Genomic DNA, 26,400 nt, shown 5'->3' with positions numbered 1-26,400 from the left:
CACACACACACACACACACTGAAGCAAAGTGGCGTCTCTGCCATGTGCACCACAGAGGGAAGGAAACAGCGACTCCTACAGGCTCTTCTAACCTGTGTGTGTGTGTGTGTGTGTGTGTGTGTGTGTGTGTGTGTGTGTGTGTGTGTGTGTGTGTTTGTGTTTGTGTGACTCAGCTGCTGATTAAGAACCTGAAGAACGAGATCGTGAAGAAGGTTCAGGTCCCGAGCTGTGAGGAGATCTTCTACGCAGGAACCGGATCTCTGCTGCTGAGAGACGCTGACGGGGTCACGCTGTACGACGTGCAGCAGAAGCGCTCGCTCGCTACCGTCAAGATCGCCAAGGTCAAATACGTGGTGTGGAGCGCAGACACCAGCCACGTCGCCCTGCTGGCCAAACATGGTACTGCACCTCACAACGTTACTGTAATAATACGGCCAGTCCTGACCGGCCACACCCTCATAACTGTACTGCTGTTTTATCCCTCCGCAGCGATCATGATCTGTAACAGGAAGTTGGAGAGTCTGTGTAACATCCATGAGAACATCCGTGTGAAGAGCGGCGCCTGGGACGAGAGTGGAGTGTTTATCTACACCACCTCTAACCACATCAAATACGCCCTCACCTCCGGGTAACGGCCAAAAACTAATCATTATACCTATACATAACACACACACAGTTATTCCGAACACTAACAGTCCTTTATGGACTGATGATAGTGACTAGAGTCCACCTGCTGGCCAAACGCAGTACTGCACAGACCCGTGACCCGCTCCCCGTGGTTAACGCTGTGCTTTTCTCCCCACCGCAGTGATCACGGGATCATCCGAACCCTGGACCTCCCTATTTACGTGACGAGGGTGCGAGGGAACAGCGTGTACTGTCTGGATCGGGAGTGCAGACCTCGCGTCCTCAACATCGACCCCACCGAGTACCGCTTCAAACTCGCCCTGGTTAACCGCAAATACGACGAGGTCAGTGGCACCCTGAGTGCTGGGGAAGGGGGGTGAATCTGAACCCCTCTGATTGTGTACCCTGACTCTCACTGAAACCCCTGCAGGTGCTGCACATGGTGCGAAATGCCAAGCTGGTGGGTCAGTCCATCATCGCGTACCTGCAGAAGAAGGGCTACCCGGAGGTGGCGCTACACTTCGTCAAGGATGAGAAGACCCGCTTCAGCCTGGCGCTGGAGTGTGGGAACATCGAGGTGAGGAGCAGCACCTTCACCGCCTCTTTATTAACACGCCCCACGGACCATGCCCCCTGACCACGCCCTGCGTTTCATCTTACTTCTCTCTCCCTGGTCTGCAGGTGGCGCTAGAGGCGGCGAAGGCTCTGGACGATCGGAGCTGCTGGGAGCGGCTGGGTGAGGCGGCGCTGTTGCAGGGGCATCATCAGGTGGTGGAGATGTGCTACCAACGTACCAAGAACTTCGACAAGCTCACCTTCCTCTACCTCATCACCGGCAACCTCGCCAAGCTCCGCAAGATGATGAAGATCGGTGAGAAGAGACCAGAAAAACCAAACGTACCTAGAGCTCCATGATCTTCATACACTTACCTGTGTGTGTGTGTGTGTGTGTGTGTGTGTGTGTGTGTGTGTGCAGCTGAAATCAGGAAGGACATGAGTGGACATTATCAGGGTGCTCTGTATCTGGGGGACGTCAGTGAGAGGGTGCGCATCCTCAAAAACTGTGGGCAGAGTGAGTACACACACACACACCTGTACACAATAACACACACACCTGTACACACACATCTATACACACTTGTACACACCTGTACACAATAACACACACACCTGTACACAGTTACACACACCTGTACACAATAACACACACACACCTGTACACACATCTGTACACAGTAACACACACACCTGTACGTAGTTACACACACACACACCTGTACACAATAACACACACACACCTGTACACACATCTGTACACAGTAACACACACACCTGTACGTAGTTACACACACACACACACACCTGTACACAATAACACACACACCTGTACACACACATCTATACACACTTGTACACACCTGTACACAATAACACACACACCTGTACACACACATCTATACACACTTGTACACACCTGTACACAATAACACACACACCTGTACACAGTTACACACACCTGTACACAATAACACACACACACCTGTACACACATCTGTACACAGTAACACACACACCTGTACGTAGTTACACACACACACACCTGTACACAATAACACACACACACCTGTACACACATCTGTACACAGTAACACACACACCTGTACGTAGTTACACACACACACACACACCTGTACACAATAACACACACACACACCTGTACACACATCTGTACACAGTAACACACACACCTGTACGTAGTTACACACACACACACACACACACCTGTACACAGGAACACACACACACCTGTACGTAGTTACACACACACACACCTGTACACAATAACACACACCTGTTCGTACACAGTAACACACACACCTGTACCTGTGTACAGAGTCTCTGGCGTACCTGACCGCAGCGACTCACGGGATGGACGAGGAGGCTGAAGCTTTGAAGGAAACCTTTGACCTGGAGAAGGAGATGGTACGTTCACTGGAGGCTGAATCCCAGACACATTTCTACACTTGATAGGAACCCTATATAGGGTGCAGGGGAAGATATTTGTTACAGTATGTAGGTTACAGTAATGGTGACCTCTGGTGTTCAGACAGTGTAACTGCAGCAGATTGAATCATGAAGAGACACACACACACACACACACCATGCTCGTGTCGTTACTCTCACCATGTTGATAACTGTACACAGCGTGATGATTCTCTTGGTGTTTAATGTTCAGATCCCAGAGGTGGACCCGAACGCCCAGCTCCTGCAGCCTCCTCCTCCCATCAACCCTCTGGACACTAACTGGCCCCTGCTCACCGTCTCCAAGGGCTTCTTTGAGGGAGTCATTGCTGCAAAAGGTGAGCTGGATCTCCGCTGGATCTCCTCCGGTGTTTCTGTGATGTGAACGTGTGTAGATCTAAGTTCAGGATGATTTTTACATCATTGCTTACGTCTTGTGTGCAGGTAAAGCAGGTCCGATGGCAGCTGATCTGGACATGGATGCTCCTGGAGGAGAAGGATGGGGAGAAGATGCAGAGCTTCACCTGGATGAAGGTCAGGAGCACAACTGATCGATGTTTGTGATGTGTGGAACCTTTCATGTGGTCATTTATGCTGTTCCTCTGTCTCCTCTGTCCCGGTGTAGATGGGTTTGTGGATGCTCAGGAGGGTCTGGGTGATGATGGAGCTGTGGGGAAGGAGGAAGGTGGAGGATGGGATGTGGAGGAAGATCTGGACCTTCCACCAGAACTGGTGTGTACAATACGATCTGCATTCCACAGAAGGTTTAGTGTTAGAACTCATGTCAGGGTTCCACGTGTCACTGTACTGGTGCCTCTCACAGACGTCTGGGTGTGGGGACGGTGGTCAGACTGTGGGGTGCACAAACTTTTTTCCTCTCTGCCGGTCCTGGTCTATAATCTGCTGTTTTTGATACCAGGATGTTCCTGCTGCTGGTGGAGGCGGAGCTGAAGGAGAAGGCTTCTTTGTCCCGCCCACTAAAGGCGTTAGCCCCGCCCAGCAGTGGTGTAATAACTCCCAGCTTCCTGTTGATCACGTTCTGGCCGGTTCCTTTGAGACGGCCATGAGGGTAAAAATCATCAAATTACATCTTTATTTCACTTTAAATCAGTGATCCGACATTCTGACTAACACCTGTACTCCCCCCCCCCCCCCCCCCCCCCCCCACACACACACACAGCTGCTGTATGATCAGGTTGGCGTGGTCTGCTTCGAGCCCCTGAAGCCCCTCTTCCTGCAGACCTTCTCTCGTGCCCGTGTGTCGTACGTGGGGCTGCCCTCTCTGCCCTGCCTCTTCTCGCACCCTCTGAGGGACGAGGGCCGGAAACAGAGGGACGGGCAGAAGGGCGGAGTACCCGCCGTGGGGCTGCACCTGCGTGACCTCATCGCCCGGCTGCAGCAGTGCTACCAGCTCACCACCGGGGGGCGCTTCGACGAGGCCGTCGAGAAGTTCAGGTCCATCCTGCTGTCGGTCCCGCTACTGGTGCTGGATAACAAACAGGAGATCGCCGAGGTAACGCAAACAGCTCAAATACGCCATAAACGCTACACCCTAAACGCTACACCCCAAACGCTACACCCTGCATCCTAAAACCTACATCCTCAATCCTAAACACTACACCCTAAACGCTACACCCCAAACGCTACACCCTGCATCCTAAAACCTACATCCTCAATCCTAAACACTACACCCTAAACGCTACACCCCAAACGCTACACCCTGCATCCTAAAACCTACATCCTCAATCCTAAACACTACACCCTAAACGCTACACCCCAAACACTACACCCTGCATCCTAAACACTACATCCTCAATCCTAAACACTACACCCTAAACGCTACACCCCAAACACTACACCCTGCATCCTAAACACTACATCCTCAATCCTAAACACTACACCCTAAACGCTACACCCCAAACACTACACCCTGCATCCTAAACACTACATCCTCAATCCTAAACACTACACCCTAAACACTACATCCTCAATCCTAAACACTACACCCTAAACACTACATCCTCAATCCTAAACACTACATCCTCAATCCTAAACACTACACCCTAAACACTACATCCTCAATCCTAAACACTACACCCTAAACGCTACACCCCAAACACTACACCCTGCATCCTAAACACTACATCCTCAATCCTAAACACTACACCCTAAACGCTACACCCCAAACACTACACCCTGCATCCTAAACACTACATCCTCAATCCTAAACACTACACCCTAAACACTACATCCTCAATCCTAAACACTACACCCTAAACACTACATCCTCAATCCTAAACACTACATCCTCAATCCTAAACACTACACCCTAAACACTACATCCTCAATCCTAAACACTACACCCTAAACTACACCCTCAATCCTAAACACTACACCCTCAATCCTAAACACTACATCCTCAATCCTAAACACTACACCCTAAACACTACATCATCAATCCTAAACACTACACCCTAAACACTACATCCTCAATCCTAAACACTACATCCTCAATCCTAAACACTACACCCTGCATCCTAATCACACCCTAAACACTACATCCTCAATCCTAAACACTACACCCTGCATCCTAATCACACCCTAAACACTACACCCCAAACACTACACCCCAAACACTACACCCTGCATCCTAAACACTACACCCTAAACACTACACCCCAAACACTACACCCCAAACACTACACTCTACATCCTAAACACTACACCCCAAACACTACACCCCAAACACTACACCCTACATCCTCAATCCTAAACACTACACCCTGCATCCTAAACACTACACCCTAAACACTACACCCCAAACACTACACCCCAAACACTACACCCTACATCCTAAACACGCCCCAAACACTACACCCCAAACACTACACCCTACATCCTAAACACTACATCCTCAATCCTAAACACTACACCCTGCATCCTAATCACACCCCAAACACTACACCCCAAACACTACACCCCAAACACTACATCCTACATCCTAAACACTCAACCTCAATCTTAAACACTACACCCTAAACACGCCCTAAACACTACGTCCTCGATCCTAAACCCTACACTCTAAACACATCCTAAACACTACACCATAAACGCTACACCCTAAACACTACACCCTGCATCCTAAACACTACACCCTAAACACTACACCCTGCATCCTAAACACTACACCCTAAACACTACACCCTGCATCCTAAACACAACACCCTAAACACTACACCCTGCATCCTAAACGCTACACCCTAAACACTACACCCTGCATCCTAAACACTACACCCTAAACACTACACCCTGCATCCTAAACACAACACCCTAAACACTACACCCTGCATCCTAAACACTAAATCCTAAACACTACACCCTGCATCCTAATCACACCCTAAACACTACATCCTCAATCCTAAACACTACACCCTGCATCCTAATCACACCCTAAACACTACACCCCAAACACTACACCCCAAACACTACACCCTGCATCCTAAACACTACACCCTAAACACTACACCCCAAACACTACACCCCAAACACTACACTCTACATCCTAAACACTACACCCCAAACACTACACCCCAAACACTACACCCTACATCCTCAATCCTAAACACTACACCCTGCATCCTAAACACTACACCCTAAACACTACACCCCAAACACTACACCCCAAACACTACACCCTACATCCTAAACACGCCCCAAACACTACACCCCAAACACTACACCCTACATCCTAAACACTACATCCTCAATCCTAAACACTACACCCTGCATCCTAATCACACCCCAAACACTACACCCCAAACACTACACCCCAAACACTACATCCTACATCCTAAACACTCAACCTCAATCTTAAACACTACACCCTAAACACGCCCTAAACACTACGTCCTCAATCCTAAACCCTACACTCTAAACACATCCTAAACACTACACCATAAACGCTACACCCTAAACACTACACCCTGCATCCTAAACACTACACCCTAAACACTACACCCTGCATCCTAAACACTACACCCTAAACACTACACCCTGCATCCTAAACACAACACCCTAAACACTACACCCTGCATCCTAAACACTAAACCCTAAACACTACACCCTGCATCCTAAACACTAAACCCTAAACACTACACCCTACATCTTAAACACTTCACCCCTTAATCCTAAACACTACACCCGAAACACTACACCCTAAACACTATTATACCCTGGATCCTAAACACTTCATTCAACACCTACACCTTCAGCCCTGCCCTTTATATCAAATGTCTTTGCTGTGTTTGTGCTTGAGCATGTTCTCCCCTCTCTGCTCCAGGCTCAGCAGCTGATCACTATCTGTAAGGAGTACATCCTGGGTCTGAGCATGGAGACGGAGAGGAAGAAGCTCCCTAAAGAGAGTCTGGAGCAGCAGAAGAGGCAGTGTGAGGTACTGCATCCACTCCAGGCTCCCCCAGCTTACAGTCGGTGTGGGTGCCTGGTAGGTAACGTGGTGAACCCCTGTCTCTTTATCTCCCTGTAGATGGCGGCGTACTTCACCCACTGTAACCTGCAGCCGGTGCACATGGTGTTGGTGTTGCGCACGGCGCTCAACCTCTTCTTCAAACTGAAGAACTTCAAAACAGCCGCCATGTTCGCCCGCCGGCTCCTGGAGCTGGGGCCCAAACCTGAGGTGGCACAGCAGGTGAGTCGGGGGGTAACGGAGTGGTAGTGAGGGCGGGCGCTGATGTACTGATGATGATCTCTGAGCCGCTGGTTCTCATGACCTCTAATGACCTTTCAGACCCGTAAGATCCTGGCGGCGTGTGAGAAGAACCTGACCGACGCCCACCAGCTGAACTACGACCCCCACAATCCCTTCGACCTCTGTGCTGCCTCCTTCACCCCTCTGTACCGAGGACGCCCAGTAGAGAAGTGCCCCCTCTCCGGAGCCTGCTACTGCCCCACCTACAAGGGGCAAGTGTGCCGGGTCACACAGGTCAGTCATTATGATGTCATCATGGCTCTTATCATCAGCTGACCAATCAGCATCTTCATTTAAACTTCATTCATCTCTGATTCTGTTTCCTGTCTGTCAGATTTCCTCCCTAACATTCTTATACAGAGTTCCTTCTTTATTTACCCTCTGTGTAGAGTTCCTTCTTTATTTACCCTCTGTGTAGAGTTCCTTCTTTATTTACCCTCTGTGTAGAGTTCCTTCTTTATTTACCCTCTGTGTAGAGTTTTTACTCTCTGTGTAGAGTTCCTTCTTTATTTACTCTCTGTGTAGAGTTCCTTCTTTATTTACCCTCTGTGTAGAGTTCCTTCTTTATTTACCCTCTGTGTAGAGTTCCTTCTTTATTTACCCTCTGTGTAGAGTTCCTTCTTTATTTACCCTCTGTGTAGAGTTTTTACTCTCTGTGTAGAGTTCCTTCTTTATTTACTCTCTGTGTAGAGTTCCTTCTTTATTTACCCTCTGTGTAGAGTTCCTTCTTTATTTACTCTCTGTGTAGAGTTCCTTCTTTATTTACCCTCTGTGTAGAGTTTTTACTCTCTGTGTAGAGTTCCTTCTTTATTTACCCTCTGTGTAGAGTTCCTTCTTTATTTACCCTCTGTGTAGAGTTCCTTCTTTATTTACCCTCTGTGTAGAGTTTTTACTCTCTGTGTAGAGTTCCTTCTTTATTTACTCTCTGTGTAGAGTTCCTTCTTTATTTACCCTCTGTGTAGAGTTCCTTCTTTATTTACTCTCTGTGTAGAGTTCCTTCTTTATTTACCCTCTGTGTAGAGTTCCTTCTTTATTTACCCTCTGTGTAGAGTTCCTTCTTTATTTACCCTCTGTGTAGAGTTTTTACTCTCTGTGTAGAGTTCCTTCTTTATTTACTCTCTGTGTAGAGTTCCTTCTTTATTTACCCTCTGTGTAGAGTTCCTTCTTTATTTACCCTCTGTGTAGAGTTCCTTCTTTATTTACCCTCTGTGTAGAGTTCCTTCTTTATTTACCCTCTGTGTAGAGTTCCTTCTTTATTTACCCTCTGTGTAGAGTTTTTACTCTCTGTGTAGAGTTCCTTCTTTATTTACTCTCTGTGTAGAGTTCCTTCTTTATTTACCCTCTGTGTAGAGTTCCTTCTTTATTTACCCTCTGTGTAGAGTTCCTTCTTTATTTACCCTCTGTGTAGAGTTTTTACTCTGTGTAGAGTTCCTTCTTTATTTACCCTCTGTGTAGAGTTCCTTCTTTATTTACCCTCTGTGTAGAGTTCCTTCTTTATTTACCCTCTGTGTAGAGTTCCTTCTTTATTTACCCTCTGTGTAGAGTTCCTTCTTTATTTACTCTCTGTGTAGAGTTCCTTCTTTATTTACCCTCTGTGTAGAGTTCCTTCTTTATTTACCCTCTGTGTAGAGTTCCTTCTTTATTTACCCTCTGTGTAGAGTTCCTTCTTTATTTACCCTCTGTGTAGAGTTCCTTCTTTATTTACCCTCTGTGTAGAGTTCCTTCTTTATTTACCCTCTGTGTAGAGTTTTTACTCTCTGTGTAGAGTTCCTTCTTTATTTACCCTCTGTGTAGAGTTTTTACTCTCTGTGTAGAGTTCCTTCTTTATTTACTCTCTGTGTAGAGTTCCTTCTTTATTTACCCTCTGTGTAGAGTTTTTACTCTCTGTGTAGAGTTCCTTCTTTATTTACTCTCTGTGTAGAGTTCCTTCTTTATTTACCCTCTGTGTAGAGTTTTTACTCTCTGTGTAGAGTTCCTTCTTTATTTACTCTCTGTGTAGAGTTCCTTCTTTATTTACCCTCTGTGTAGAGTTTTTACTCTCTGTGTAGAGTTCCTTCTTTATTTACCCTCTGTGTAGAGTTTTTACTCTCTGTGTAGAGTTCCTTCTTTATTTACTCTCTGTGTAGAGTTCCTTCTTTATTTACCCTCTGTGTAGAGTTTTTACTCTCTGTGTAGAGTTCCTTCTTTATTTACCCTCTGTGTAGAGTTCCTTCTTTATTTACCCTCTGTGTAGAGTTCCTTCTTTATTTACCCTCTGTGTAGAGTTCCTTCTTTATTTACCCTCTGTGTAGAGTTCCTTCTTTATTTACACTCTGTGTAGAGTTTTTACTCTCTGTGTAGAGTTCCTTCTTTATTTACCCTCTGTGTAGAGTTTTTACCCTCTGTGTAGAGTTCCTTCTTTATTTATCCTCTGTGTAGAGTTTTTACCCTCTGTGTAGAGTTCCTTCTTTATTTACCCTCTGTGTAGAGTTTTTACCCTCTGTGTAGAGTTCCTTCTTTATTTATCCTCTGTGTAGAGTTTTTACCCTCTGTGTAGAGTTCCTTCTTTATTTACCCTCTGTGTAGAGTTTTTACCCTCTGTGTAGAGTTCCTTCTTTATTTACCCTCTGTGCAGAGTTTTTACCCTCTGTGTAGAGTTCCTTCTTTATTTACCCTCTGTGCAGAGTTTTTACCCTCTGTGTAGAGTTCCTTCTTTATTTATCCTCTGTGTAGAGTTTTTACCCTCTGTGTAGAGTTCCTTCTTTATTTACCCTCTGTGTAGAGTTTTTACCCTCTGTGTAGAGTTCCTTCTTTATTTACCCTCTGTGCAGAGTTTTTACCCTCTGTGTAGAGTTCCTTCTTTATTTATCCTCTGTGTAGAGTTTTTACCCTCTGTGTAGAGTTCCTTCTTTATTTATCCTCTGTGTAGAGTTTTTACCCTCTGTGTAGAGTTCCTTCTTTATTTACCCTCTGTGTAGAGTTTTTACCCTCTGTGTAGAGTTCCTTCTTTATTTATCCTCTGTGTAGAGTTGTTACCCTCTGTGTAGAGTTCCTTCTTTATTTACCCTCTGTGTAGAGTTTTTACCCTCTGTGTAGAGTTCCTTCTTTATTTAGAGTGAGAGTTTAGAGTGTAGAGTTTTTACTCTCTGTGTAGAGTTCCTTCTTTATTTACCCTCTGTGTAGAGTTTTTACTCTCTGTGTAGAGTTCCTTCTTTATTTACCCTCTGTGTAGAGTTTTACCATCTGTGTTTATGCAGATCTGTACATTATGATTGGTTGCTGTATCAGGCATTAACGTGATGTCATTTCCTGTGTGTGTAGGTGACTGAGATCGGTAAGGACGTGATCGGGCTCCGCGTGAGCTCCCTGCAGTTCCGCTAAAGAAGAAACCGCCAGTTTAACGTTTGTTCCCTGAATAAAATTCTATATTAACTCTATATGTAACTCTATAATTCAGTAGAATTTGCTCCTGGTTTTTGGCTCTAGCTGATTGACGTTGTTCTGTCTGTGACGTTCTCACCCTGCTGCTGCTCTCACATCCTGAAATAAAACCTTCATCAACTCTAGTGTTTAATTCTACTGTCTTTAATTCTACAATTACAATCAACAATTTCTCCACTGAGGTCTTACACTAATGACAAAAGTATATGGACATGAGCATGAGATTAAACTTCCTATTCCAAAACCATAGCTTTAAATAAGACTCACCTCCCCATGTGCTACCTTAACAGTCTCCACTCCTCTGGGAGAGCTTTCTACAGGATGTTGGAGTGTGTGAGGATTTATAGTAGGGTTGGGGGTCATCATGGGCTTTATGCACAGTGGTATACTCAAGCTGGCAAAAGAAAGGGCCCTTCCCCAAACTCTTAGGACAAAGTTAAAAGCACATAATTTATTTTCTATTATCATCTATAGTTGACTTTGTACAGCTGCTGTGTGTGTGTGTTTGTGTGGCTGAAACACAAGAACCCAAGAATTGGGAGGGGTGTCCACCAGTGGCGGCTGCTGGTCTTTCAAAGAGGGGAAGCTCATTGTCGGCTTACATTATAAAATTTGTCAATTTATTTACACATAAATTCTGCCCTCTGTTCCTTTTACAAGAAAATTACCTGAAATGGGTTGCAGCAGTTTGTCTTTCGACTTCATTCGCAAAATCCGCGATGGGACTGAAGCTCCTAGTGATTAAGTGACTAATGAAGTGTATTGCTTTGGCAATACGAACGTCCCTATTTGTCATGCCAATAAAGCTTCGTTTGAGTTTGAGAAGTGACGATGTAGCGCTCAAACGAGCTGTCAATCAAAACGGGATTCAGCCTTTCCACTGATCCTCCAATCATCTTGCAGAAGCTCAGCGTCCAGACCCGCCCACAGCCCCATTCACCCCCAGAGACGCTCAGCGTCCGGGGGCGGGACAAAATCGAGGCATTTATCCAATGACCAGCGAGTTTCGGAGCATTAAAAAAAAAAACTCAACGCAGTCCCATAGAAGTGAAGAGACGCTCAGCTTCTGCGGGCAACTGCTATGAGGCTAGGGGAATGTATGAGTTAAGTTAAGAAAATCGAGTCGATTTGTGATAATTAGCTGATCCTGAACGAACTTGTCTTCGAGATGAACGTGTTCTAACGCATTTGTAGTCGATGAAATGTTAACACAACTGTACATATTTGACCATTTAATTTTGGACATTTTAGGGGAAGCTGAGCTTCCCTTGCAGTCTTAGAGAAATCGCCACCGGTGTCCATTTACATTTACATTTTTAGCATTTAGCAGACGCTCTTATCCAGAGCGACTTACAGAAGTGCTTCTATAGTGAACATTTCATTTCTCAAGTTTAGGAAAACAACAGTCAAAGAACACAAATCTGCTAAAACCTGTTAGAACCAAAGTGCTTTTTTTTTTTTTTTTTTTTTTTTTTTTTTTTTTTTTTTTTTTTTAATGGAAAAGAATGGAACAAAATGTTAGTAAATAAGTACAAGTCAGCCTAAGTGTTTAGTAAAAAGGTGGGTTTTTAATCGTTTTTTAAAGACAGCAAGAGACTCAGATGTTCGGACAGACAGAGGAAGTTCGTTCCACCATTTGGGCGCTAGAACAGAGAACAGCCTTGATGATGGTCTTCCTTTAGTCCTGGATGGAGGCTCAAGTCGAGATAGACTAGAGGCTCGGAGGTTGCGTGGTACAGAGCGGGGTTTGATAAGGCCACGAAGGTAGCTTGGGGCTGGTCCATTTTTGGCTTTGTAGGCGAGCGTCAGTGTTTTAAACTGAATGCGTGCAGCTACAGGAAGCCAGTGAAGAGAACGCAGCAGTGGGGTGATGTGGCAGTGTTTAGGTTGGTTAAAAACCAGACGGGCAGCTGCATTTTGAATGAGCTGTAAGGGTTTAATCGTGGACATGGGAGCTCCAGCCAGAAGGGAGTTGCAGTAGTCCAACCGTGAGATTACAAGTGATTGCACCAGAATCTGGGTAGCTTCCCTGGAGAGAAATGGACGAATCTTCCTGATGTTGTACAAGAGGAACCGGCATGATCTTGTCATGTTGGCTATATGAGGAGAGAATGTCAGCTGGTTATCAAGGACAACACCAAGACTTCTTGCCTTATCAGATGGTCTGATCTGGGAGTCATCCAGAGAAATGACTAGGTCCTGGGTTGGAGACTGATCTCCAGGAATGAGCAACATCTCTGTCTTACTGGGATTAAGTTTCAGATGATGAGCTGACATCCATTGTGAGATATCTCGCAGACATGCTGATATCTATAGTCCACATACTATTGACCTCAGTGTCCCTATTCAGGTGTGTTATAGAAACAGGAACGAGGTGACGCCTGAATGATTGTCTTTATACAGAGTGATGAGGGTGTGATGGTGAGTTTTGGTAGAGCACGCTACTTCCTCTGTACTCTTCCACCACTCATGCTGAAGCCTCGACCCGACACTAGGAGTCGCTGTTGCAGCAGCATTGAGATGAAACCCCACCCTGCCATCCACCCTGCCATCCAGCTTTCAGTAACAACAATGTTTTGCATGCTTGGCGGGTGAGCTAGTGTACTGCAGTATTTTTAATACTGTTTAATTTGTGGTTTAACATGCAATCTTAATAAAATAAACTCACATTAACATGTAAACCAAACACACACACACACACTGAGTGAATGATTCTGTTTATTAGAGTGAATTATTTTACACACTGATTAATAATTTCCTCTCACATTAGAAAACCATGATGCTGTAGAATAGATTTGGGCTGTGTTCCAATACCAGTACCAGTGGTTCTACAGATAAGCTCCAGCGTCCAGGTTCTCCAGGTGTTTCTCACAGCCCTCCTGTTTGCTGGTGATCATCCAGCTCACGTCGATGTTGTTCTTGATGAAGATCTCCTTTGCTCGGTCCACGGTGGCAGCGGGGAGGGAGCGGCTGCGTCCCAAAATCCACGCGAAGTCCACGTGGAAGATGCGGAGGATGTCGGTGCAGGAGTACACCACTGCTGAGTTCACGTAGTCAGTGGAGAGGATCCAGTATGGAGTGTATGGGAGAACTACAACACACACACACACACACACACACATTGCTATACTCAACCTGACACACCTTAGAATTCAGCATGAAGAACTCGAGGTGTGTGTGTGTGTGTGTGTGTGTGTGTGTGTGTGTGTTACCATATGAAAAGCTGATGCCGAGTTTGGCTGGATTCTTCTGATCCTCAACTACAGCTGTTCCTTCAATTCTCTTCACTTTACCATTTCTACATCAATCAATAAACCAACTAATCAATTAATCAATAAACCAATCAACCAATCAGTCAGTACATGAATAATGAAGGAGATGTAATGAGTGTTTAGTGTTACTCATACAGTAATACAGTAATAATACTGCAGAAACAGTCATTACACACATAATAACATTACTGTGATTAATGTGATTATTATGGTGTGGTTGCTGTGATTATCACTGTGATTATTATTTATGAGTGATTATTGAATCACGTACAGGATTTCTGAACCCACAACACGAGCCGTTCCATCAAACTTCAGAGTAAAATTTGTCTCAATACATCGACCTTTCTCAAACTGAGCCGGAAGTTTAGTGATTTCAAACCACCTACCCATAAACTGTAAATACACACACACACACACACACACACACATTATTATACACACATTAATATACACACATTACAATATTTATGATGTTTGGTGGCACCGTCTGATATATTTTGGGTCTGTTTGGGGGGTTGGTGTGTAGTGAAGTTGTTACCTGTTTGAAGTTGAAGTTTGGTTGGGTGGAGGGTTCAGGGCATGACCCCCAGTGGGGCACCTGGGCATTCACCACAGCTAACGTCACCACCAGAACCAAAACTAAACAAACCTGCATTTTCATCTCACCTGCAACAGTGAGGAGGAGGAGGAGGAGCTCAAAACCCAACACTGCCAGGAGAACAAGTCCTTATATTCATAATACAGGTGAAATAAAGGCTGGTCATTAAGAAACATTTAAAATGTATTTACATGTTTTGATTTTGTTGTCTGAGCTTTATATTATTTTATCATCTCTATCATCTATCAAACTATTAATGATCAAATACATTGAAATAACGTTAGATAATAAGATTAAACGTTTGTAAATTACATCTATCTAAAATCTAAAATAAAAGGAAATAAATGTTTACAATTCATAAGAACTTTCATGCCTAAACAAATCATTAAAAATAACACAATAGAAACCCACTTCTACATGATCAGGTCAGACTGTGTTCATATTAAAGCTCATTATTGATTATTAATGTAAATACTGGTTACCTGTGGATGGTGATTCTGATCTCGTCTCTGGTCCGGTCAGATCCGACTGTGACAGGAGGAACTTCTGCGTCCGTGCACTGGAACTCTGATCAATGAGCAGCTTTGTACAAAATCAGTTGATTTCTGACCTGATGCAGGAAATTAAAGTCATGAGGTTACAGGGTTGGAATAAACACCCCCCTCACACCCCCACCCTGCCCCGCCTGGGTTTAATTTAACCTCTCCTAACCTCCAGAGAGTCTCTAGTGGCTTCATAGTGAATCATATTGTTTATATTAATGAAAATATTTTACTTTGAGTAGTTCTGACTACACAGACTGATGTACATTAAAAAGATGTGTTGTTATGACCTACAATGTTATTTCACCGTATCTGTATCACTCTGCTGAGTAACAGTAATGATGAGTAATGATGAGTAACAGTACATTTTAAATTTTTAGCATTTAGCAGACGATTTTATCCAAAGCGACTTACAGTACTGTGACAGTATACAGTTTGAGCAATTGAGGGTTAAGGGCCTTGCTCAAGGGCCCAACAGCAGCAACCTGGCAGTGGTGGGGCTTAAACCAGCGATCTTCCGATTACTAGACCAGTACCCTAATCACTAGGCTACGGCTTGCCCCTAATGCCCCTAAAGTAATGATGAGTAACAGTAACAGTAACAGTAATGACGAGTAACAGTAACAGTAATGATGAGTAACAGTAACAGTAATGACGAGTAACAGTAACAGTAATGATGAGTAACAGTAACAGTCAAGGACGGATTAAGGATAGTCTGGGCCCCTGGGCAAAGAGTTGCCCAGGGCCCCCTCCAAAAACATAAATAGATTAATACATTAAACCAGTGTTTCTCAACCTTTGCTCAGTCACGGCACCCTTTAAAGGTGTTCAAAATATTGAGTTGCCCCAGTCTACAATGTATTGAAAGGCACTTAGTCTCTGCGTCCCTCCTTGCGCCACACACCCCTCCCCTTGGTGAACCAGCTCTCGGTCGCATATGATAGGTGCTGCTTCCGCCACACCCCCTCCCCCTTGGTGGAGCAACGCTCGATCGGCACACCCCCCCTCCCCTTGTAGAGTCGGCGCATCCAGTAGCTTGCCTGCCAATTTGTAGGTCCCTAGAATATCAAGGACCCATGGTGAATGACTTCTGTAGAAGTCTAAGGGCCCCAAAAGCATGGCTAGGGCCCCCTAACCTCGAGGGCCCCTGGGCGCTGGCCCCACTGGCCCGGTCAGTAATCCAGCCATGGTAACAGTAACAGTAATGATGAGTAACAGTAACAGTAACAGTAATGATGAGTAACAGTAACAGTAATGATGAGTAACAGTAACAGTAATGATGAGTAACAGTAACAGTAATGATGAGTAACAGTAACAGTAACAGTAACAGTAATTATGAGTAACAGTAACAGTAATGATGAGTAACAGTAACAGTAATGATGAGTAACAGTAACAGTAACAGTAATGATGAGTAACAGTAACAGTAATGATGAGTAACAGTAACAGTAACAGTAATGATGAGTAACAGTAACAGTAATGATGAGTAACAGTAACAGTAACAGTAATGATGAGTAACAGTAACAGTAATGATGAGTAACAGTAACAGTAATGATGAGTAACAGTAACAGTAACAGTAATGATCCTCTCAGCTACAGTAAACAGTATCATCATCAATAAGGAACAAATTGGAAAGTAGAACTGCTTTATTGTTCAGACTCTGTAGAAGAATGTAACATTAGTAAGATAAAGCAGGAACTCTTGGAACATTTAGGAGAATGAGGTGGAAAATGTAATAATAGCAGCCAGTGAAGACAGAGCTGATATCAAACTGCACATCCTCCTCATGGCCCAGAAAATGAGATCGTTACACTTTTTATCTCCTAAATGAACGTGACTGACTGGAGAAGAATCTTCTATATTAAAATGATTATATGAATGAATAATAAATGATGATTAAATGATGAATGAATAATAAATGATTAAATGATGATTAAATGATGAAATGAATAATAAATGAATGAATGAATCTTCTGTGTGTAACAAAGGACAAAAGGCGGGCGGTACTTTTGAAGCAGGGGCGGGACAAACTACGATTGACAGAGATATTATCCAATCATCTGGATGAATTTGTGTACGTGGGCGGGGCTTTACTACAGGTTCAGGGTTTGGTTGTGAGTATTGTTCAATCACGCGCAGCTCAGTGCGCTCGAGCTCTCAGAGATCTGCACTTTATTATATTTTACTCAGAAATTCTCAGAGTAAAGAGAAACGGTGAGTTATTATATTTATTTATTATTATTTATTATTATCATTATTATATTTCTGTGTACTCGGTGGACAGTGTTGGATGGTTGATGTTAGCTTGTTGCTAACCGGGCTGTGTGCGAGGCCTCAGTGTTGCGCGGCCTGATGTGCACAGAACCGGCTTTAGATGTGCATAAAAACTCGTTATTTCCGACTAAGAGCTGATAAAATGCTAAAATTATTTAATTAAGCATCTATTAAAGCGAAGTGTTTAGATTAATAGTTTATATCTGTGGGTTTAAACTCGTATTGTGCTCACTGAGGCGAGAGGCGGAAAATCAGGCTGTGTTCTAAATCGCGTCCGTTTGTATAGTGTAGTGCACTAGATAGTGAACATGAGCGGGTGTGTATTGTTCTGTGCGCTGTTCTGTAGATGGAGTGTTGAGTAATTCAGGACGCGGCCCTTCCCTGTGTGCTGCATGTAAGGTTTAACTGCAAACACAACCGCTTCTTCCGAAATAACAAATACAGCTTTATGGTGCTAAAGTCATATTTAATATTTAATTATAATGATTATTGGTGCATCAGGTTGAATTTGGGACCCTTTTTGTTCGCACTGTGATTTACAGCATCTATTGAGCAGTGTAGTCTGGCATGTTTTCCTTTGTGAGCAGTAATAATGGTGTGGAGGGGAAGGCACAGGACGAACAGGAGCATTGTGACCAGACCAGTTCTCTGTTTCTTATTATGGTTAGTGATCAGAAGGTTGCTGGTTCAATTCCCATTCTGGTTCAACCGCTAGGACGTCGTAGCCTAGTGATTAAGGTCTAGTATCTAGTTCAAGCCCCACCACTGCCAGGTTGCCACTTTGGGGCCCTTGAGCAAGGCCCTTTACCCTCAATTGCTTTGATTGTATGCTGTTCCAGTACTGTAAGTCGCTTTGAATAAAAGTGTCTGCTAACTGCTGAAAATGTAAATGTAAAACAAAGCTACTGCCTAATTGGCACCGTTGGACCCCTGAGCAAGGCCCATAATCACAATTTGCTTGCTTGTATGGTAATTAGTCATATCTGTAAGTCGATTTGAGGATTAAGCGTCTGCTAAAAGCCTTAAATGTGTTTGATGATTAAATTCTTAAAATTAATATGCAACTTTCAGTCATCAGTTTGTAAATCTGATTTATTCACATCAGTCTGCTCTCACACCATCAGCGCTTTGTGCTCCAGTCACCTCCAGGCTGGGTGATGATTTCAGCGTCCTGCTGTGTTTATGCATTTCTGCCTCCTCACTAAGCAACACGCTGGTACAGTTTACACCAAAGATCATTTCTATACACCCCACTTTCTATAGAATGTATTATGTATAATAAGCATATACAGTTCTGACAGTGATCATCATCTGGAGACGGGAGAAAATAAAGGTGGCTCAATCAGACTTTTGTGTCACCAAGTAAAGAGGGTTTATTCTGATTAAGGCTCTGAACTCACACCAGGAGCTTCCTAGATGATTAATAATAAATAAAATGCCCCCCCCCCCCCCCCCCCCCGTTCTGTACCCAAGTACCTGCGGTAAATTTGATTACCCTGCTTGACCAGGGACTGAAAGTCTAGAAGCAGACTGTGTGTGGGGAGTGAGACACAGGCCAGACCACACCGAGCACCACGTTCAGAACCACTGCAGTGTGTTTCATTAAAACAGGTTTGGTTTGTGAGAACACTGGAGTGTCTGAATACTTTAGAAGACTCTCTTCTTTATGACCTGCTGAATCTTCAACTTCCTCTTGAGGTCTGGACCAGTATTGTCAGCTGATCTCCTACCTGGACTGTATGGAATTGGAACGTTTCTAAAGAAAACATAGCAGTTTTGATCCTCGGTAATGGTTCAGATCTTTGGGTGGTCCTCAGTGATGGGGGAAGATGTTTGTAGTGCTCATACAGCTCGTGTTTCTGATCTGCGAGTCAAAGTGAGGTGTTAAAAATACACGCTGAATTGTAACGCCTGATGGATGTCTGTTCTTTCCACAGGTAATATCAGAAGCCGACTCCTCTTTCATTTTTATTTCTTTCACTTTTACTTTGAACCCAAATCCTCCCCTGTCTCCTCATTCCCCTCATCAGCGTGTATTTTTATCACCTTATTTCGTTTCTGCTGTCTCCAGAGAGGGGATCTGTGACGGCTCTTCATGGCAGTCAGAAGGGGACACGGTAGATACTTGAAAGTGAGTAGCTTTTGTATCTAATAGGGACACTAAATCCATGTAGACAGTGACGATAGGCATGTGTCCACCCCCCCATCTTGTGTTTACTGGTTAGCTCCTATAGAGGAGAGTAGCTCCTGTACCCACCAGAAGATGCTTAGTGCTGGTTGTTACTGTTGGTGGTGTAAGGATGGGCTTTTCATACGTGTTGGAAGAGGCTGACTCGGTCGTATCAGAACTCTCCTGATTGAAGCGTTGTTTGAGATTCTAACAGCGTTTGTGTGTGTGTGTGTGTGTGTGTGTGTGTGTGTGTGTGTGTGTGTTTTGTCTCAGGAGTCGTATGACATGTCGAACGGTTTCGAGGAGCACATGGTGGACGAGCCGAAAGGCGCCAGCACGAACCTGATCGTGAATTACCTGCCTCAGAACATGTCGCAGGAGGAACTGCGCAGTCTGTTCAGCAGCATCGGCGAGGTGGAGAACGCCAAGCTGATCCGGGACAAAGTGGCAGGTCAGTACGTTCATCATACACCACCTACACCACACACACACGACCATGAGGTTCTAACACTCCAGTACTGCTCCACATCAAGGCCTGATGGATGCTCTTCACGTCCGTCCTGAGTTCTGTACACGTGTGATTAAGACTCAGTGCTGTAGGATCACCTGCACTGTATTTTCCAGACTCTGTGCTTACACTGGAAATGTCTCGGGCGATCCCATCATAAAGGGTCAGCACGGATGATGGGGATACTGGGGGTTGTTTTCTTCTCGGCCCTCTGTCACTCAGGTCATGCTGATGGTGTCTGGGGTGCTCAGTCTGATGAACACAGCAGAAGTTCTGCACCGATTGTGAGGCGCCGGCGTATCAACAAGTCATTCTGTATGAAGACGTTGTGCCATGTGGCTACTGGCTTGTGTTTGCCAAGACCTGGCAACCCTGGTGTGTGAGAAGCTGTGAGATTACCTCACCTGCATAAACCTGAGCAATCAAATCTGAACCTCACTCAAGGTCCTGCTCTAGATCTGAGCTTCCTTTTCACACTGGCGCCCCCTACTGGCTTCGTGCTGGTGTCCGGCGCGGGCAGTGGGAGTCGCTGTTGTGGTAGTATGGAGGGTTACACCCCATACACTCAGGCTGCTGGTAGCCCAGAGTTTCTGACCCCTGGTTTGAAAGTAGATTGGTGTGTGACGGGTCTCTGCTTGTCTGAACAGTGAAGCGTTTTTGATATGGAGAGAGCAGTTGCTGTTAATACGGGTCCATGTAAGAATAGAGATGATGATGGTCTGGAAAATACAGTAAAAGGTTTAAACCTCTGAGCTTTACTCATGACGGCGTGAACCTGTTAGATTCTTTGTTTTATTTTAATGGTTTCAATTTAATTTTTTTTCTCAGCAATACTTCATTACTTTCTAATATTTTTCCTGTTTCTTTGTTCTTTTGTATTGTAAGATTGTTTTGTTGATTTGCTTTCTTTTGTTCTTTTTTATGGTTTTGTTGTTGTTTTGTGTTGTTTTCTCCAGGCCACAGTTTAGGGTACGGCTTTGTTAACTATGTAAACCCTAGTGATGCTGAAAGATCAATCAATACTCTGAATGGCCTGAGGCTACAGTCTAAAACCATCAAGGTAATTTATTACATCACTATCTTATATTATATATATTATATTTTATATATCAGCGCTGTACAGCCCGCCGTGTGTGGCCTCCTCCAAATTATTCTCATTCAGGTGCAGAAGTCTGTTATGGGTTCTTTACAAAGAGCACACGTGATATTATCCACTTTACATTTACTAAGCTTTACATTGCCTTGAGCTTATAGGTTGCAGTGCGTGAAAGAAACCCTGAAGTGAGATGGACATTAGCTGCTGGTTCATGCATGTCAGTCCATCAGTAAACCCTTGTAAAGCTTGCTTAACAGTGGACAGTTTCACCAATTCTCCAGCAGCTTTTTATTGATAGCAGACCCATTAAGTGCTTCCTGGACCCCTTTCCCCCGTTTATATGGACACGGGGGGCGGCACGGCGGCTCGGTGGGTAGCACCGTCACTTCACAGCAAGAAGGTCCTGGGTTCGATCCCCAGGTGGAGCGGTCCGGGTCCTTTCTGTGTGGAGTTTGCATGTTCTCCCCGTGTCCGTGTGGGTTTCCTCCGGGTGCTCCGGTTTCCTCCCACAGTCCAAGGACGTGTAAGTGAGGTGAATTGGAGACACTAAAATTGTCCATGACTGTGTTTGATATTAAACTTGTGAACTGATGGATCTTGTGTGAGCAGTAACGAGCGTTCCTGTCATGAGTGTAAAACATCACGTTATAATAATAATAATAATAATAATAAACAAACCAACAATCACATGTACACAGAGGAGTTAGCAGCCGTGTTTACTCCTAATCGGTTATGAGGAATCAGGAGGCCGTGATACAAAGTCAGATGATGTTGCTGTCTATATATTTCTGACCCAGCAGATTTTGAGCTCCGTATGAACAGAACTTTCTCTAAGACTAGTGTAATAAACTCTGAGGCCGCTCAGAACCAGCTGTAATTATGCTGAGATCATGTGATGTGTTAGTTTTGCACTCATTTAATTATTTATGACATCTGCCCGATGTTTAGGGTTGGGGGTGAGTATATAGTTATCGGTAGGGTTCTGGTTGTAAACAGTGTGTGTGTGTGTGTGTGTGTGTGTGTGTGTGTGTGTGTGTGTGTGTGTGTGTGTGTGTGTGTGTGTGTGTGTGTGTGTGTGTGTGTGTGTGTGTGTGTGTGTGTGTGTGTGTGTGTGTGTGTGTGTGTGTGTGTGTGTGTGTGTGTGTGTGTGTGTGTGTGTGTGTGTGTGTGTGTGTGTGTGTGTGTGTGTGTGTGTGAGATCCTGCAGGTCTCGTATGCCCGGCCCAGTTCGGACTCCATCAAAGACGCCAATCTGTACATCAGCGGCATTCCTAAGAACATGACCCAGAAGGACGTGGAGGACATGTTCACCCGCTACGGCCGCATCATCAACTCCCGCGTCCTCGTCGATCAGTCTTCAGGTAAACACTCTTCTATACACACACACACACACACACACTCTCCACTCACCTGTACTAAACCAAGCGTGTGGGTCAGATACTGTATATGCAGAAGTATGTGAACACCTGACCGTAAGCTCTCTCTCTCTCTCCCTCAGGTCTCTCCCGGGGCGTGGCGTTTATACGCTTCGATAAGCGCTCCGAAGCGGAGGACGCCATCAAGGAGCTGAACGGACAGAAACCTCCCAGCGCATCAGAACCCATCACCGTCAAATTTGCTGCCAATCCCAACCAGATGAAGAACACGCAGCTCATCTCCCAGATCTACCACGCCCAGTCACGCCGCTTCGGAGGTCCCGTGCACCATCAGGCCCAGAGATTCAGGTACACGCTCCGAGAGGTGTCTGTGACCGGCCACACACACACACACACACACACACACACACACACAGGCTGAGGGTTTGTGAGGGTGGTCAATTTGGTGTAGTGCAGTTATTCCAGCACTGAGCAGCAGGTGGCAGTATCTCATAACCTCAAGCTATTAAAACCAGTTAGTTATGATACCCAGTTCTCATCACCACCAGTGTTTTGAAATCCAGAAGCAGCTTTAGATTCCAGATGTGTAGGTGCTTCCTCATGCTGAACACCACTCAGGATAACGACGATGCTCCTCCCCTCTGTGCAGGTTCTCTCCGATGGGCGTGGACCACATGGGGGGCGTGCCAGGCGTGAGCATGGGGGGCAACTCTCAGGGCGGCTGGTGTATCTTCGTCTATAACCTGGGGCTGGACACGGACGAGGGGATCCTGTGGCAGATGTTCGGGCCCTTTGGCGCCGTCACCAACGTGAAAGTGATTCGCGACCCGAGCACCAACAAGTGCAAAGGGTTCGGCTTCGTCACCATGACCAACTACGAGGAGGCGGCCGTGGCCATCGCCAGCCTGAACGGCTACAGACTGGGGGACAAGATCCTGCAGGTGTCCTTCAAAACCAACAAGGGCCACAAGTAGAGGGGCCCCGGTGCCCGGCTCCTGTTATTGTTTTATAGTTTCATTAATGTGCCGTACGCGCTCGCTTCTCTCTCACACGTTCACTTGCGCTCTCTCTCTCTCACACACACACACACACACACACACACACGTGCTAATAGTCCAGCTCTTTATTACTGATAGTGCAGGACTATCAGCCTCTCCTGCTGAACGATGGGGTCCTTCAGAGGAGGACGAGTGTTATTCAGCATGGTGCAGCAGGATGTCGTTTAGTAGATGCTGGATTTTCAGCACCTTTGGTTCTGTAGGTATGTAAATCAGCTTCACTTCCTGTGTTCAGCTCATCAGTTTTAAATCTGAGCAGATTCTTTATTTTAAGTGAAGAAAGTCCAGATCTGCTTTACATCTAACGTTTGTTTTCCACAGTTTATTTAGTATTAAGAATCCACTTTGTGTTCAGAATGAAGCTGCAGGCCCCTAGTGTAAATATTAGGAATTACTGTCCAGTAAAAAGATAAAAAGAGATTAAAGTTTGAACTACTGCGTAGTTATCGGTGTTGATCTGGGAAACCAGTCCCAAGGATTTTTTTGTTGTTTTTGTTCTGCAAGGCGCCAGTAAAATCTTCCTCTTTGTGTTGTTAAAACTGCAGAATTCCAGCAGCGTTTTTCTTTCTTTATTTCTTTATTATTCATTAAGTGCTTTTTTTTTTTGTGGAGCAGCAAATCAGTGACGTGAACAAAACGGAACGATGTCGATCTGGAAACGTGGTCCGACTCACGATCTGATCACACGTGTTCGAATCAGAATCGCTTCTGTGTTCACTTCACGTCCAGGCGTTTTCGTTCAGCGCTAATTTTTACCGTCACCCCCGTCATCAGAGATCCGATTCCGTCTCCTCGTCTCTGATCTCCTGCACCCGGGTCAGTGTGGGAGCTTCTTCCTCTCTGAGGCGCCGTGTATAAACTTTAGTTCCAGAGCAAACGTCCCAAATTCCCTCCACTCGCTCCACTCCAGATCCTGTGTGAATGTAAAATTAATGAAGATAGAACCCCAAACTCCTTATCACCCCCCCCCCCCCCCCCCCCCCCAATATAAACACAGTAATAATAATAATCAGAATAATAAGAACTCTGTTTCTCTCCTCATGAAGCTTCAGCCGTTTATCATTTTTATTTTATTTCCATTATTTTCTCTTTCTTTATTTACTGGAAGCTGGGTTGTATTTTTGCTCAGTACTGATTCTAGACGCCTTTTTGATCTCGTCATTTTTTTTGTTGCTTTTTTTGTGTTTTGATATTTACAATCATTAAATTTTATTTTGGTTTGAACTTTTTTGTTTTGGTTTCGTTATTTCTTACGTTTGATTTATTATTTCAGATTCTTTTAGGCTGGTGACCAAAACATGAGTGGATTATAAATCAGTAACTTAGTGCAGCTGGTTAATATTTATACACATGATTATAATTATAAGCTTTATTAAACATAAGCACATTCAGTATTAATGATTTCTTTGATCTGCCTGTTATGCTTCATCATTGCTGAAGCTTTGCTAATGAAAGTGTATAGAATTATTTATTAATGTTTTAATATTCACTCCTCACTCTTCAGGATTATAATCGTTCACATGATCATCAGATATTCAGTAATATCGCAATATTCAGCAGGTACCACAGCAAGTCATTACATTTTATTCTGGCTTTAAAAAACATTTTTAAACATTTGCTTTTATGGTTTTTAGCTCCTTTGGTTAGAATAGAATAGAACATGTATCTACAGTACAATTAAATTCTTTCTTTGCGTATCCCAGCTTGTTTTGAAGCTGAGGGTCAGAGTGCAGGGTCAGAGATTGTACAGTGCCCCTGGGGCTGAGAGGGTTAGGGGCCTTGCTCAAGGGCCCAACAGTGGCTGCATGGCAGAGCTGGGATTTGAACACTCAACCTTCAAATTAATAGCCCAACGCTTTACACACTAGACTCCCACTGTCCCACTAAGAATCTCCTTCTAGATGTGGTTTCCGACGTGACTTTAGTACAGTCAACATATTTTCTAATAGTCATTTCAAAAATACCTCAGGTGTGAGTTTGTACTGGTTCTGCTGGAACATCCAGTCACCTTCACCATGAAAGAGCTTTAAATCTTCTTTCAGTTTTTTTACATCTACATGTGATGCACCAGTTCCACTGGCTACCACCATCATGCTTTACAGTAGCTACTGTGTTGTTGGGTTTGACCTTGTCTAGAAGGTGTTTTTTTTTTTCCTCATTTGGGCAGCAACACAATGGTAAGCTTGCTTGACTGTGGACAGTGTTCATATTCCCCTTCATTATTTACACGTGTTATAAATCAGACTCTCTCTGTTCTGAACTGGAGTTTGTAGGTTCTGTGTAAACTGAAATAAATGTTGAGATTTTACTGATTAATCGGCTCTGATTTAAATCACGAGTTTCAGATTGAAATAAAAATCTAATTGATTTAAAACTGCTGAGAGTGAATGAGAGAAGAATTAGAATGCTGACTGTTGGGTTCTTTATGCTGAATATTGCGATATCCAACCGATAATCACCACGTCTGTACATGAACTCAGAAATAGGAAATAAATCTACGTGTTTTTAGTCGTTTAGGATTTTGTGCTTTTGTAGATTTGCTTGTATTTTTATGTTGAATAAAATGTTTGTGCACTCGAGTGAAACGTTGATGTGAAGATGTTTATCAGATGTTTATCAGATTTAGTCTCAGTGTGTGGACTCGCCTCCTGAAATCCACAAAGCTTCAGAATCAC

The 26,400-nt window shown here is 44.4% G+C and overlaps 3 protein-coding genes across 8 annotated transcripts in view; 2 read left to right on the top strand and 1 right to left on the bottom strand.

Moving 5' to 3' along the window:
- Positions 1 to 10,959, top strand: part of copa (COPI coat complex subunit alpha) — a 30,427-nt gene extending 19,468 nt beyond the window's left edge. The window contains exons 14-29 of one of the 2 annotated variants that reach the window (XM_062993690.1): positions 174 to 399; positions 490 to 628; positions 809 to 971; positions 1,058 to 1,204; positions 1,309 to 1,498; positions 1,604 to 1,699; positions 2,522 to 2,610; positions 2,864 to 2,987; positions 3,094 to 3,183; positions 3,275 to 3,381; positions 3,569 to 3,718; positions 3,830 to 4,162; positions 6,989 to 7,099; positions 7,193 to 7,354; positions 7,454 to 7,648; positions 10,715 to 10,959. In XM_062993690.1, the coding sequence (XP_062849760.1) occupies positions 174 to 399; positions 490 to 628; positions 809 to 971; positions 1,058 to 1,204; positions 1,309 to 1,498; positions 1,604 to 1,699; positions 2,522 to 2,610; positions 2,864 to 2,987; positions 3,094 to 3,183; positions 3,275 to 3,381; positions 3,569 to 3,718; positions 3,830 to 4,162; positions 6,989 to 7,099; positions 7,193 to 7,354; positions 7,454 to 7,648; positions 10,715 to 10,774 (2,382 nt within the window). In that variant the 3' untranslated portion in view covers positions 10,775 to 10,959. Of the gene's footprint in view, positions 1 to 173; positions 629 to 808; positions 972 to 1,057; positions 1,205 to 1,308; positions 1,499 to 1,603; positions 1,700 to 2,521; positions 2,611 to 2,863; positions 2,988 to 3,093; positions 3,184 to 3,274; positions 3,382 to 3,568; positions 3,719 to 3,829; positions 4,163 to 6,988; positions 7,100 to 7,192; positions 7,355 to 7,453; positions 7,649 to 10,714 lie in introns of both variants that reach the window. The other variant, XM_062993689.1, reaches the window with a different exon arrangement.
- A 2,620-nt stretch (positions 10,960 to 13,579) lies between these two features.
- apoda.1 (apolipoprotein Da, duplicate 1) lies at positions 13,580 to 14,767 on the bottom strand. Its single transcript, XM_062993688.1, has 4 exons — positions 14,645 to 14,767; positions 14,378 to 14,499; positions 14,047 to 14,132; positions 13,580 to 13,925 (listed from the first exon to the last, which is right to left on the bottom strand). The coding sequence occupies exons 1-4, from the start codon at positions 14,765 to 14,767 to the stop codon at positions 13,663 to 13,665; spliced, it is 594 nt and encodes a 197-aa protein (XP_062849758.1). The 3' UTR covers positions 13,580 to 13,662.
- Positions 14,768 to 17,367: 2,600 nt separating this feature from the next.
- On the top strand, positions 17,368 to 26,304 carry elavl1a (ELAV like RNA binding protein 1a). 5 transcript variants are annotated; one of them, XM_062993684.1, is made up of 7 exons: positions 17,368 to 17,457; positions 19,589 to 19,648; positions 19,961 to 20,138; positions 21,152 to 21,255; positions 22,490 to 22,652; positions 22,790 to 23,015; positions 23,317 to 26,304. In XM_062993684.1, exons 2-7 carry the CDS (start codon positions 19,613 to 19,615, stop codon positions 23,639 to 23,641), a joined length of 1,032 nt encoding a protein of 343 aa, XP_062849754.1. In that variant the 5' UTR covers positions 17,368 to 17,457; positions 19,589 to 19,612; the 3' UTR covers positions 23,642 to 26,304. The 5 variants fall into 5 exon arrangements, with proteins under 5 accessions (XP_062849754.1, XP_062849755.1, XP_062849756.1 ...); XM_062993685.1 differs by having other exon boundaries at positions 19,455 to 19,648; positions 19,964 to 20,138; XM_062993686.1 differs by having other exon boundaries at positions 19,455 to 19,648; positions 22,499 to 22,652.
- Positions 26,305 to 26,400: the final 96 nt, after the last annotated feature.

The sequence above is a fragment of the Trichomycterus rosablanca genome, chromosome 4, assembly GCF_030014385.1.
Source record: "Trichomycterus rosablanca isolate fTriRos1 chromosome 4, fTriRos1.hap1, whole genome shotgun sequence".
NCBI classification, from domain to species: Eukaryota; Metazoa; Chordata; class Actinopteri; order Siluriformes; family Trichomycteridae; genus Trichomycterus; species Trichomycterus rosablanca.
This window is presented reverse-complemented; position numbering and strand designations above follow the sequence as displayed.

Excerpts from the sequence above, each read along its gene's own strand:
- apoda.1 (XM_062993688.1), bottom strand. The coding sequence starts at position 14,767 with ATGAAAATGCAGGTTTGTTTAGTTTTGGTTCTGGTGGTGACGTTAGCT. Across the intron at positions 14,500-14,644 it reads CAAACTTCAACTTCAAACAG|TTTATGGGTAGGTGGTTTGA; the intron begins GTAACAACTTCA and ends GTGTATTTACAG. Across the intron at positions 14,133-14,377 it reads GTTGTGGGTTCAGAAATCCT|AAATGGTAAAGTGAAGAGAA; the intron begins GTACGTGATTCA and ends TGATTGATGTAG.
- elavl1a (XM_062993684.1), top strand. The coding sequence starts at position 19,613 with ATGGCAGTCAGAAGGGGACACGGTAGATACTTGAAA. Across the intron at positions 20,139-21,151 it reads GATCCGGGACAAAGTGGCAG|GCCACAGTTTAGGGTACGGC; the intron begins GTCAGTACGTTC and ends TGTTTTCTCCAG. Across the intron at positions 22,653-22,789 it reads CCTCGTCGATCAGTCTTCAG|GTCTCTCCCGGGGCGTGGCG; the intron begins GTAAACACTCTT and ends TCTCTCCCTCAG.